The 12,864-nt window shown below is 46.8% G+C and overlaps 1 protein-coding gene across 5 annotated transcripts in view; it reads left to right on the top strand.

Moving 5' to 3' along the window:
* RERE (arginine-glutamic acid dipeptide repeats) overlaps window positions 1–12,864 on the top strand; it is a 173,415-nt gene that overhangs the window by 108,157 nt on the left and 52,394 nt on the right. For all 5 annotated transcript variants that reach the window (XM_088066413.1, XM_088066412.1, XM_088066414.1 and 2 more), the window contains 3 exons: window positions 989–1,113; window positions 1,835–1,934; window positions 8,005–8,103. In XM_088066413.1, the coding sequence (XP_087922539.1) occupies window positions 989–1,113; window positions 1,835–1,934; window positions 8,005–8,103 (324 nt within the window). The remainder of the gene's footprint in view (window positions 1–988; window positions 1,114–1,834; window positions 1,935–8,004; window positions 8,104–12,864) is intronic.

The raw sequence follows: 12,864 nt of genomic DNA, 5'->3' as shown, positions 1-12,864 counted from the left end.
GCAGTAAGTGAGCCCGTTCCAAGGCTCCAGGAGGCTGAAGGTGGGCTGTGCAGCCCCCTGCTTGCTGCAGTGCCTCTCTCCCACAAAGCCCAGTGCTGGCTTATCCCTTGCCAGAAGAGAAGTTCAATGACATATCCATTTTCCCAGGCAAGAAGTAAAATAAAGTACAGATTAAAGAGCAGAACATGAAAGACATCTGAACCTGTGACTTGTAATTACTGGTTATGTATAAATGTTGCCTCTCAAATACGTTTAGCGTTGTAAGTATAGGAGGTAATTATAGGGCTCAAAAGCTGTTTCTGAAGAGGCTCTCAGCTATCTCATCTCAGAGCAGGAGATGACTAAAGATGCTAATTGGGTCTCTGGGTAGAGTGTAATACGTTTTTAGAGGCAGTGTTCATTTCGCTGAGCTATCTCCCTTTCAGGAAATGTCTTTGTTTCTCTTTACAGTTCTAATGATTTACCGAGCATTAATTTTAAACTTAGTGTCAAATGTGTAGGGTTTCTCGCTGATTTCAAATGGGACACATCTGGTAACCTCCTCCCCACCCTCCTCCCTGGGAGTGTGTTCTGTGGGGGTCTCAGCCTGGCAGGCAGCAGCTGGATCAGTGTCCCTGGCACAAATGCAGCTGCAGTGTCGGAGGGGAATCGTCCTCTGGCCTTCCATCCCACGGGGCTGTGCAGCACACAACGCTTTCCTTTCAACCTCTGCTGCTCCAGAGTACAGAAGGGATCCACTGGCAGTGGGCTGAGGAGGTGTTAGCTCTGAATAACCATCAGGAAAATCACTGCCCTTCTGAGGAAGGAATGCTGGATGAAGGGAATGGGTTGGGGCTCCGTGCCTCAGCCTCCTCAGAATTTGGAAACTTGGAGCAAAGCCCATCCCCAGCTGCTGTCTGAACATCTCCCACCTACCAGATCCTGCTGCTGCAGAGAATTTACGAACCCAGGTGTCCTCCTGCCATGTCTGTGTGCCCTCGTTTTCCAGGCCAAGCTCCCTGACCTGCAGCCGTTCCCTTCCCCGGACGGGGACACGGTGACACAGCACGAGGAGCTGGTGTGGATGCCAGGAGTCAACGACTGTGACCTGCTGATGTACCTCAGGGCAGCCAGGTGAGTTCAGCCCCCGTGGCCAGCTCTGGGGATGGGCAGGGCTGTGCTGGCTGCAGCCCCACTTCACTCCAGCTGCCACCTTGGGTTGGAGACAGCTCAGGTTTGGGCCAGCACAGCCTCCCCTGGTGTGGCTCTGGAGCCCAAAGCCAGCAGTGCCCTGTGGGATGGGTGACAAGGGAGGAGCTGCTCAGGGTGGAGCAGCTGGGACGGCAGAGGATCCCTGCAGGGAACCCCCTTGGCAGCTCCAGTTTGCATTTCAGCCCTTCCCTGGGGGTTCAGCAAACCCACTGGTGGGCTTCACAGTAATTCTGAGCCTCGGTAAATTACATGTAGCTTGCAAGAATTCAGGGACTGGGGAATCTGCAGTTTCAGTCAGTTTTCTGACATAATAAAACCAAGATGACAGCACAGAGTTTGCTGTCTCTGCTGAGACTCCATTCTCCTGTCTGCAGGTTTCAGCTTCTGTAATCCTGATCAGGCCCTGCTCCTTTGGCAGTGCAGACTTTCAGCTGATGAAAGCAAATTAGATTGGATTTTAATGCTGGATTTACTCCTTGTGCTGGGGTGACTCAGCTTTGCAGTTTTGTGGTACCTTATTTGATCCATAGTGTCGCAGGGCCCTAAAATTCACGATTTAAGGTGTAAATCCAGTGTGTGAGTAGTGCAGAGTGCATCCAGCACAGCTGAGGAGCTGACCCCTTTCCTTCCCCTGGCACTGCAGGAGCATGGCAGCCTTTGCAGGGATGTGTGACGGGGGATCCACGGAGGATGGATGTGTGGCTGCCTCCCGGGACGACACCACCCTCAATGCCCTCAACACGGTGAGTGCCCCCCGAGGGGAGGAACCTTCCTGCCACTCCTGGGCCTCCCACAGCAGGGAGGGCATCAGATGTTTGGTGTGTGAGCCAGATTTTGGCTTTTTGGTGGTAACTTCCTCTCAAGTACCGAGTGATTCTCAAAGCTCTGGGCTGCAGAGGTGCAGGGAGGAACTCGTGGGTGCTGCTCCAAGGTGACCCCAGTGAGTGGCTTTGGGAGGCTGCTCAGGTCAGGGCCACCAGCTGGAGCTGGGACTTGCTCAGCTGCCCCTGACCTGGCTCTTGGGGTTTCCACTCAGCCCAGCTAGTCTGGGGTTTCAGCTGGAGTTGAAACACCTCCATTCTGCACAGGGAAGATGTTCCTTGTGTTCCTTTCCTCGGGATGGAGCCCCTGGCGCTGGTCCCTCACCACTCTGCACTTGGCCCAGTTGTTCCCTGACATCCTTCTCAGAGACTCAAATTTCTGTTAAGGTCAATAATCATTAAAGAGCTTTTGGAATTGGAATTTCTTTCCCCTTATCTATAATAATAGCCTAATGCAGAAAATTCATTTAACTTCACTGCTTCTCTATCTGCTTTAATTACTCCCTTTAATTGCTTGGCAGCCCAAGGAATCTGCAGTTGCACTTGTGGAGTTCTTGCTTCTGAAATTAGATTAGTCCCAAAATATTTTGGTTTTGTTCTTCTGCTCCTTTTCTCTTTGCATTTCTGGTACATGTCTATTTTAGAAAATGCTTTCCTTGTCCACTTGGAATTTTTTCTAGAAAAGAGTTTCCTTATAAATAATAGTTCTGTCAGGGGTATTTTAAGAAACTTTGACTTATTTCTGAGGCCCTGCTTTTTTGGCTTTAAACAGTTTAGATAGGTCACCTGTTGTCCTGACAAAATGGTACCTTTTTTATCTTTCGGTTCATCACCTGTTCTAAAGAGATCAGATTTATCTGATAAATGATTTGTGAGCCTCTTAACCTGCACTAAGTTGTGTCTTTGTTTAGAAATTATCATATGCAACCCAGAAGATGAATGTAAAAGAAAATGGTGTGGTATGATTTCTTATTATGGAAATCCAATAAACTTCAGGGTAGCACTTCACATAAATCAGTCTTGACACCTCCTTTGCTGCTGTTTTATTTATGTAATAACAGGTGCTGTAAGCCCCCAGAATGATTTATTGTTAATTATGCCAGATAGAAATGAAGATCATGGAAGGTACAATGTAACATACAGACATCACATACATGTATTTATATCTCAGTTCACTGAAATGATTATTCACTCAACGTTCCAGGTGAATTCCAGCTCCCGTTCCTTTGTTTGCTGTTGGGGTTTGCTGCCACATTTGTCACTGTAGCCCTTGGGAAGGAAATAAAGTTTTCATTTGGAGCTTGCTGCCCTCCTGATGGGTGTTGGTGTCGGACTGGGAGGGCTGGAGGAGGACACTGCAAGCCTTTCACCATAATAATGGTGAAAAAATGATCCCAGAAAAGCTCATCCTGCTCTGTGGGGAGAAGGTGCTGCCAGGTCTGATAATCATGGGAAGGATGGAACAAGGTGAATATTGAGCATTGCTGCTGGCAGTGCTGAGGAAGGAGAGCTGGGGGAAATTTTGGAGTAGTTCCTTCCCCTCCCTCCTTCCCTGCTCTTTGCCCTCCAGACTCTGATTTAGCATCAGATGTGGTTTAGATCCTTTCTGTGTCCATACCAGTGCAAGGCCAGAAACTCGTGACCTCTTTCATGCCTTTGACCTGTGCCTGCTGGTCAGAGGTTGTGCAGTGCTGTTCCCAGAGATCCCAGGCCAAGCAGGAATTAATTCACTGCTGTGTGCTCAGATTTGACAGAGCTGCAGAGGAAGAATTCATTCCCAGAGGTCAGCCTTGCCTGGTGTTCCGTGGAACAGCAAAGCCTGGAACAGACCCTGGGGCAGGCAGGCTGCAAGCTCAGTGTGGAACACGGAATCTCTGAGGTTTGGTTCATGTTTTTGCTGTGGAAATCAGAGCCAGCCACTCCTATTTATCCTCATAAGGTGAAAAAATAGCACCACTTAGGCTCATGTAGTGCTACGTGGAGGAGGGCCCAAACAGTGATATGCTAATATTGTGTAAATCTCTCTTTACTAATAGTGTTGTTGTGCCTTCTCATGGCTCTGCTGCATGGGAACGTGTCATTATGAGTGACAAACATGACAGGCTAATCTCAGTGCAAGGAAATTCAGTTCTAACTAAGATGTCACCCAGACAAATTACTCCCTGTTTTAACTTGCCCTTAGACCAGATTTTCTTGTTCATTAACTGCAGACAAGGTTGAAAGCATAAAAAAAAATTATTTAAATATATGTTAGCATTTCTCCTTACGACTAGTTTTCCTTGTGGATGATGTTAATGAGCAGCTGCTCTCCTGGTTCACACGAGGCAGGGCCAGGCTCCCTGCCCAGGCCTGTCCCAGGCTGGAGCCACTCAGTGCAGGAGACAATTCTGCAAGATCCATTCGTCCTCATCCTCGCTCTCACAGGCAGGTAAAAAATGGCCAAACCCAACTGCTGGGATTGCTGTTAAAGTTTTGGGGGAGTATGCAAAATACTCATATTTTTGAAAGGTGTTTTTTAAGTGCTGTTGCACATCTTGCAGGTGGTTGGCGAGTTCTTGTCCTGGCTCTGTGTGGGGCACTGGATGTGCCTGCATTGCCCCCCAGCTGTTTGGCAGCTGCATTTTGGGCTGTTTGGCAGCTCCCTGATTTTAAGCTTCATCATCATATTTTTTTAAAATAAATTAGAACTGGAGGGAAGAGATGGAAGTTGGGGTGTTTTTTGGTTTGTTTTTTTCTTTGTTTTATTTTGTCTGATACCCAAATTATACCCTAAAGGGCACTTGGGGCTCTGTCTTGCTGGGTTTTAGAAATGGTTGATAAAAATTAAAAGAAGAATATTCCATTTTCATAGGAGGGCAAGATGTCCACAGCTGCACAGAATATTCACAGCCCACTGAAATGTGTCAACTCTGCTACTGAAAGAAGTGGCCTGAATTACATTTTGTATTCAAAGAGGTGTTGGGTTGGAGTTATCACACCCAAAGGTGGAGCTGCTCATGGCAGTAATCCTCATCCTGCTCCTCATTTTCCTTGTCTTTTCCCTTCTCCCTCATCTTGGGGTGTGATTTGTCCAGGACAGGTCATCATCCCATGGAAGAGCCAGCTCTGGAACCTGGAGAGCTCTGCAGTTCCAGTGCTGCACATGCTGCAGCCCCATAAAAGTGGGTTTGGCTGAACAATCCCTTCTGCTTTAACTCAAGCCAGGCTGGGACTGTGATTTTGAAGCATTCAGTAAAACTCTCATGCGATAGCAGCAATTTTTCCTTGGAGAAAAAGGCTCTGGGATCTCAGTGTTCTTAATGGACTGCAATTATTTAATGGTGAGCCCTGAATGCAGCCTCAGTGAGCTGGGCTTTTCAAGGCAGAGCATAATGGCTGTAATTGCCAAAGGAAGCCTTGCTGGAGCAGGAGCTGCCAGATGCAATGGCACTCTGCTCTAAAAAGGTCACAGGAAAGGGACATTTAAATTAAGTTATAAATTACAATTGAAGAACAATATTTTGATGAGCAAGCCCAGAGATGTCAGAGCTGCAAGATGTAATTCATGGGTTCATTACAGACTGGAGGTGCCTGACAGCTGAGCCATGCCAAAGGAGAATTTATTTGCAGCATCACCCAGACAGAAATGGCAGCTCTGTTCAGAGGCTGCGGTAGGAACTGGAGCCTGGTGGGAGCGTGCAGCCGTGATGGTGAAATCCCTTCCCTGGGCCCTGGCTTTCTGTAATAGCAGTGTGAAGGAGGCTTTTGGGCACGTGCACGTGCAGAATTTTGCTGTAATCCTGCCCAGTGATGCAGAAGTTGCTGTATTTTCTGTTTTAAGGTACATTTGTGGTGGTTCCCTTTGTTGCAGTTGTTGACAGATCAAATCTCACGGTGGTGCCAAATTTGGAGGCAGAGTTAATGCTAAAAATGGAGATTCTCTGGCTGGCTGGACAATGATCCAGTGTTTATAGAAATACCTGGAGAAGTTCAAGCAGAAGTTAATGAAAGCAGAGGCAGTCATCATTAGCTGTTATTTATACATCTGAATCTTGCCAGTGGAGTGCTCAGGAATACTGAGTGGCTCAAAGTAAAAAGCAGAGAATGAGCCGGACTGGAGCACATCAATTTAACTCCAGCACTTAGAGGAAATATTTTTCCTTTCTGCTGCATTATTCTACTCCTGGCATTTATAAAACATCTTTTCCCACTCGTACCTGCTAAAATTAACATTTTTCAGGAGACTCTAAGCCTGTATCACATTTTCACAGGGGTCTTCTCTGTTCCATGGCTCTGTGCTGATGGCCTTTGGGATTGTTATTAATGTAATGACTTGCTCAGAAGTTAATGCCCATGTTATCTGCTGCTGGTCTGGGACAGCCTTGCTGGCCTGTAAACTTTTCTTTTTCTGGAGTAGCTGCCTGTCAGACCAGGCTGTTCTTTCTGGGCTTGTCTGGTTTATTTTTCTTGCAGGTTGAGCTGCTTGGGCAGCGGGGCTGCCAGGGAAAAACACGTGTTGTCCTTGAGGCAAAATAAAGATGCCCTCCAAGTTACAAAGAGGCTTTGGCATTCCTCGTGTTTTGGGAGGGAGCAGAGAGGGGAGGGAAACAGGAGCACCATTCTCCTCAGCTCTGTCACATCTCCTGAGTGAAAAATCTTCTAGGTAGTGGCACGCACAGAAAAGAGGCATTTGCCAGGTGAGCTGGCAAAACAAACAGTTTTTTCCTTTGAGATGGATTTGTTCCCAGTGCTGGAGTGCAAACAGGGAGGAAAATTAATGTGTACCCAGCAGAAAAGGCAACATCTTATTTTTGTACCTGTAAGTAGGCACTGCATACCACGGGAGCCTTAGAAATACTTTTTTTCAGCAGATTTTTTTTTTTTTCAGGCAGTTTTGGTGCTTGAGCAGAGCCAGTGAGGGCTGGCAGTGCAGGCTGAGCTCTGAGCAGGGCCCAGCTCAGCTCCCTGTGCCCCTTCAGCCCAGCTCTGCACCCATCCCCTGCTGTCCCCAGCGAGCTGCAGGGCTGGGAGCAGGAGCTGAGCCCAGGCAGTGACAGTCAGGGCTGCTGCTGGCCCTGCTGCTGGCCCTGCTGCTGGCCCTGCTGCTGGCCCTGCTGTGCTGTGCTGTGCTGTGCTGTGCTGGCCCTGCTGCTGGCCCTGCTGTGCTGTGCTGTGCTGGCCCTGCTGTGCTGGCCCTGCTGCTGGCCCTGCTGCTGGCCCTGCTGTGCTGGCCCTGCTGCTGGTCCTGCTGCTGGTCCTGCTGCTGGCCCTGCTGCTGGCCCTGCTGTGCTGGCCCTGCTGCTGGCCCTGCTGTGCTGGCCATGAACAGAAAACCACTGTGGCTTTAGTTTTCTTTCTTGTCCACCTTCTGTTATTCAAGCACTCGTTCCATTGCAGAAACCGTTTGTATTGTTGTTTCAGTTGTTGGTGAGGATAAAGAAGTTCTGTCTGCCAGTTAAGGACCATTTTTGTTTGTTCCAAAAACACACTGCAGGTAACAGCAGAGGTCTGTGCCCAGGAGTGACCTTTTATTTTTAGGAGTATTTTTTTTTTTTCCTTTAAAACTCCCCTAAGTATTCAAAACTAATGAATGCCCCAGTAACTTGGTGGAGGGGAAGAGCACCTTCAGCAGTTCAGATCTGTTTTGCTGACGACAGGAGATTTGAGCCAATTTGTGTGAAGTATAACCCATCACATATTAATTTTTATTTTATCATGGCTGACATCACATTGAGCCCTGTGAGTAGAAGGGAGCAGTGTGACTTTGGCTTAAACATTACCTGGGACAGGTTGAGGAAGGAAAGGGGATCCCTGCTTGGTTTAACGCTGCTGCTTCTACTGATAAAACCTCAGTTACCCTTCAGGTTGTTTAAATTTCTCTTCATACATCAACAGTAAAAATAATTAGGCAGAGAACATCTCATGTGGCTCCCTGTAGTGGTTTTGTTTTTTCTCCAATATCAGATCACTGCTAATTCCTTTGAATGATCTATTTCTCTTCTTTATTTTTCAGCTACATGAAAGTAACTACGATGCTGGAAAAGCCCTGCAGCGCTTGGTGAAGAAACCTGTGCCAAAGCTGATTGAGAAGTGTTGGACTGAAGATGAAGTGGTAGGAAATGATTTATCTCCTCAGTCTTTATGGTTCACGTTGCTGCTCTTGCTTTTTTATGTTGGTTTTTTTTTTTCCTAAAGAGGCTATCTTTATGAGCAAGAAGAGGGCAAGTGTGTAAATAAAAATACACATGCCTGGGTATATAAATGAAAATACATGGGTATATAAATGAAAAAACCTGATCCAGTATGTGACAGAATTGCTCACGGAAAAGTGACAGTAAAAAGTTTGTTTGGTTTTTTTGTTGTTGTTGTTGGGTTTTTTTTTGTCTTGAGTGGGTCAATTTTTAAGCTGGTTAATTGCTGAAGTGTTTAAAGAAGTAAACAAAAATAAAAATGTGATCTTGTTAAGCTACTGATAAAGCTGGCATTGGTGTTAGAAAACAGAACTGATTAATGGAGGAAACGTTCATGTTCTCATAGTGGTTTTAATTATTCAAGCAAAGGCTAAAGAGATTTTTTAAGCTGTAGTTTCTCTGCAGGGCTTTCAGGGCATCCTTGCAGTGCATGACTCTGCTCTCCCCTCGTTTAAACCTTCCTGCAGGAGCTGGAGAGGGCTGGGCCAGCCCTGAGCCCCAGTTTGGGGCTGGTTCCAGGCCCAACAAGGAGCCTTTGTGGAGCTGGGCTGGCAGAGCCTGGGACACGCTGGGCAGCTCTGCCCTCACCGTGTCCCAAAAGGGACAAGTGTGCAGGGACTGGCTGCTGCACTGCTGACTCTGGGTTGAGATTGCTCCAGCCTGGGCTCTCTGCACACATCCAGGGATAAATTCTAAATATTCAGAGGTGCTGGCACCTCTCTTTTTCTCCCTGTGAAGCATTTTTCCCCCTCTCCTCATTTTTTTCCATCAGCTGCTTGAGCTGTGAGTGCTGGAGCTGCTGCACTCGGGGGTTTTGATGATCCACCCATGTTAAATGAGAGAGAATTGAGCCTTACCCATGGAAAAAACAAAGTTTATTGAAAAGTGAAGCATTACTGCAGAAGTACAGCCTGTGAGCACAGAGTAATGATCACTGACTCTATAAATCATTGTCAGCCCCAGCTCATTTTATCATATTTGTTCTTGTTCTGCTCCATCCAAGTTTCCAGAAACATTTGGCAGCTCTCCAGCCTGGGCAGAGCCAAAGATCAAACTGTGCTCTTATTTATAGAGAGCAGAGCTCCACCTGCACAGCCTCAGAGCCTCTTGGTCCCTGCAGCTCCAGACAGCTCCAGCCTGGAGCAGCTGTGCTGCATTTTGCAGCACTCTGGAGCTTTGCAGGGGAAATTTCCTTATTGCAGGCCCTGGGAAACTGAGGAGAACTCTGATCCACAGGGTGCTGAAGCTGCAGAGCAATTCTACGCGGAAGTGTTGGTCAGAAAACACTCAGGTGTCAAACCCTGAGTCTGGCCAAAACAATGAAATTGTGGTGACAGCATTAACTCTGTGTGTCCCCTTCACCTCAGGGTGCTGAGGGATGGAGCCTCCAGTGAGGGGGTGGCTGATAATCCCAGAGAGAGTTCTGAGGGAAATGGAGACCCAGGCCCAAACCCTGCCCTTATTTGGCCTAGACTTGTAATTAATCTCTTCTTGCAGCCCAGCAAATGGGGCTTACTTAAATTGAAATACTTAAATGTTAGTTATGCAATTGAGTAAATAAGCAGATCCCCGATCCAATACAGCACTATTAACCTGAATAATAATAATAATAATAATAATAATGATAATAACATGTTTAAAACTTTTATTTTGGTGGACTCTCAGCTGCCCAAAGACAAAGCCTTGTTTTCCATTAGAAGAGCTCTGCTGTTCAGTGTCCAAACTGTGAGGTAGGAGCTGCTTGGCAGTGTCAGACCCGATTAAAACTAAGGATGGGAGCTGTGTTATTTTCCCTGCTGCTGATGTGGTTGCAGATGTTTAGATGGAATTAAAGAGAGGATAAAATTGGGCACTGATTGAGTTACACGAGGGCTGTGTAAATATGAAGGCTGAGGTTTGTTGTCTCCCCGGTGTCTCTGAAGCTGTGGCTGTTTTTAAAGCATTTTTGTCCCGGTGTGTAGCTCCATCAGCACAGAGGGACAGCCAGTGAGGTTCATCCTCTGCCTGTGAGGGTGGCCACAGCACCTCCTGCCCTGCTGTGTGTCTGGGCAGCCCTGAGCAGCTGCTGGTGAGGCTCCTTCCCCCATTTCTGCAGGGATGCCATGGGCAGGGTTTGGTTCTCCTGTCACACTCAGCAGTTCAGTTCTGGGGCAAACTGCAGCAAGTGTCACATTTAATGCCTGGTTCTGAGCGCTCCCCAAGCTCCAGCAGCATCAGCTGCTGCTGAGGGGCTGCAGTTTCCATAGGAAGTGGGATGGAGGAGGGATTATTTGGGGAGAAGCCAGGAGCAAAGTTATCGTGGTTTGATACAACTCGTGCCTCCTCCAGGTTTAAATCTCCACTCAAACCAGCCCAGGATGTCAGAGCAGTGAGTTCTGCTCGGCACCTCGTGCTCACCCCAGAAAATGCCCCTTTAGGTCTCTGCCAGGTGTGGGATTTTGGATGCAGGCAGTCAGAAATCCCCCCAGGGGTGGAATGGAGTTGCTCTGTTCTCCTTGGCCTGGCAATCCCTGGGATCTGCTGTGGGAGTGGAGTTTGGAGCCAGGAGAAGAGTCTGACAGTGCCTCTGTGCTTGCCCTGATGGTGGAGCTGGGTCCTTCCCACAGATCCCAAATCCGGAGCCAGGATCATGAACTTCAGCTGGGGTTAAAGTGACCATCCCATCCCTGCTGTGGTTCCAGTGGGAACATCTCCCAGGACAAACTGCTTATAAAATATCCACATTTTGTCTTGGGACAAAATCTCTGCAAAATGGCTTTTGTACCTCCGTGAAGATCAGCACAATTCTGACCCTGCCCTTGCTCCAGATCCAAAAACGAGCTCCCACTTTGGCTCAATAACCTTTCAAAGAGCTGTAATTTATGCAGGGTACAAGGCTCATCTCTAGTTTTGGTAACCTAATGGAAAGCTTTTCTGTTCTGGAGTGCTTCAAGAGCTGGAAATGTGGAAGGAGAGGTGCTGGTTCTGACTGCTCCTCACCCAACAGCCCCAATTCCACCTCACATTTTTATCTCTTCATTCAAAATGTGCTTTTTTCTCTCTCTTCATCAAAAGTTCTGACAAAATCAATAGGGCTTACAGGAGAGAGAAATCCGAATCAGAACTAAAGGAACCTCCAGTTTATTAGGTTTTTAATTAAACATGATGAACACATTTTAAATACCACAAAGGCCTGGGGCTGAGCTGCATCTAATCGAAACAGATTAAGTCACCCGTCCACACTTAGGTAGTTATTAATTCTGTTTATTTATGCATGCTTGCTACAGGCAGAGTCTGCTGCTGCTCTGCTGCAGTTTATTGCACAGGGATGCTCTCCTGCATGGAGCTGTGCTCCTCATTAGCATTCAGATGTTGATTATGAAGAACTGGGGAAGTTGGAAGTCGGGGCTGTGCCTTCCAAAGTGAGGGGAGATCTGGGTGAAGCAGTGCTTGAACATTCTTTATTGGGCAGTTCCTCCCTTTTCCTCCACACTTCGTTCCATCCACGTTCAGTTCTCTAAAGGAAGTTTCCAAGTGTTCCTTAGGAAGGTTCTTTCCCTGTGTGCATCCCTGTGCAGAACTGTCAGTGCCACCCGTGACACTCCTCATAACTGCCTTTTATCCTGAAATATTCTGCCTTTTAAATATTTTACATCGCTCTTGATGTCGAGTAGTTGAGGTAAACAACCTCCATTCAAACAGCCTCAGTTTATGTGCAGGGGTAGTTAATCCTGGCTGGAGCTAAATCTTAATTGTCCATGTACATCGATTTACAAGTTCATAAATTTTAAAATATCCACACCTGGCTTCAGCTTAAACTCGTTTATCATAAAATACAAGTGGAAATCCTTCTGCCAGAAAGGACAAGAGACAGCAAACTACTTTCCTAATGTGTTTGCAAGTGTTTGTAATCCAGCGTGGCAGGTCAAGGAATTACTTGTGCAGAACCCACAGACTTATTTGCTTGGCTCCTTTGCCTGGAATCATCCTCAGATGTCTCATCCACCCTTTTTGGAGTGTGTGCTCATGAAAATGTTGTTCTCATGTTCTCCTTTGCAAGCAGGGCTCTTCAGGTATGCTGGGAGACAGAGCTGCTTAGTGGGGCAGAAATACCATTAATTTTATTTACTGTTTATGTGGCAGCTATAGAAAATGGAATTCAGAGCCAGATTGAAACAGAGCCTGGAATGGTCAAGTGGAAAAAAAATCATAAAGGGGTATTGGAAAAGCTGAGCAGCACTGCAGGGCTGACTCCTGGAGTGGGCTTGGAAGGTTTAGACACCAGTTACTGCTCAGTTTCATTGTTTTACCCACAAAAAATGAACATTGCAGCTTCCCAGTGGAGCAACAGTCCCACTAAATGAGCATTTTCTGGAATTTAGTGATCCAGCCACGTTTGCAAGTGTGATTATCAGTAACAATTGAAACTTAGCTGAGCACTGAGATAAAAAACCCACCAAACTCAGATTGTCATGGCCTTGTAGGACCTGTCTTTCAGGAATAAATAAGATTTTAGTTTAAGCACGTTTTGTCTGTGTCTTATTCTAAGAACTCAGAGTGGAAAAGAACCATCAGCCCTCACAGTCAAAAGTGACCAGTGAAGGATGAAATTATTCTGCTTGGGGGAAAAAGTTGTTATTTAAAGGTTGCATAAAATTATAGTTACTGAGTAGCTGGCAGGTTTTCAGAATGCTGAGGTGCAG

Source organism: Pseudopodoces humilis, chromosome 24 (genome assembly GCF_049639895.1).
Source record: "Pseudopodoces humilis isolate 2021_Gansu_Grassland_sample_001 chromosome 24, ASM4963989v1, whole genome shotgun sequence".
Classification (NCBI taxonomy): domain Eukaryota; kingdom Metazoa; phylum Chordata; class Aves; order Passeriformes; family Paridae; genus Pseudopodoces; species Pseudopodoces humilis.
The sequence above is the reverse complement of the archived record's forward strand: the minus strand, read 5'-3'. Positions and strand labels throughout refer to the sequence as shown.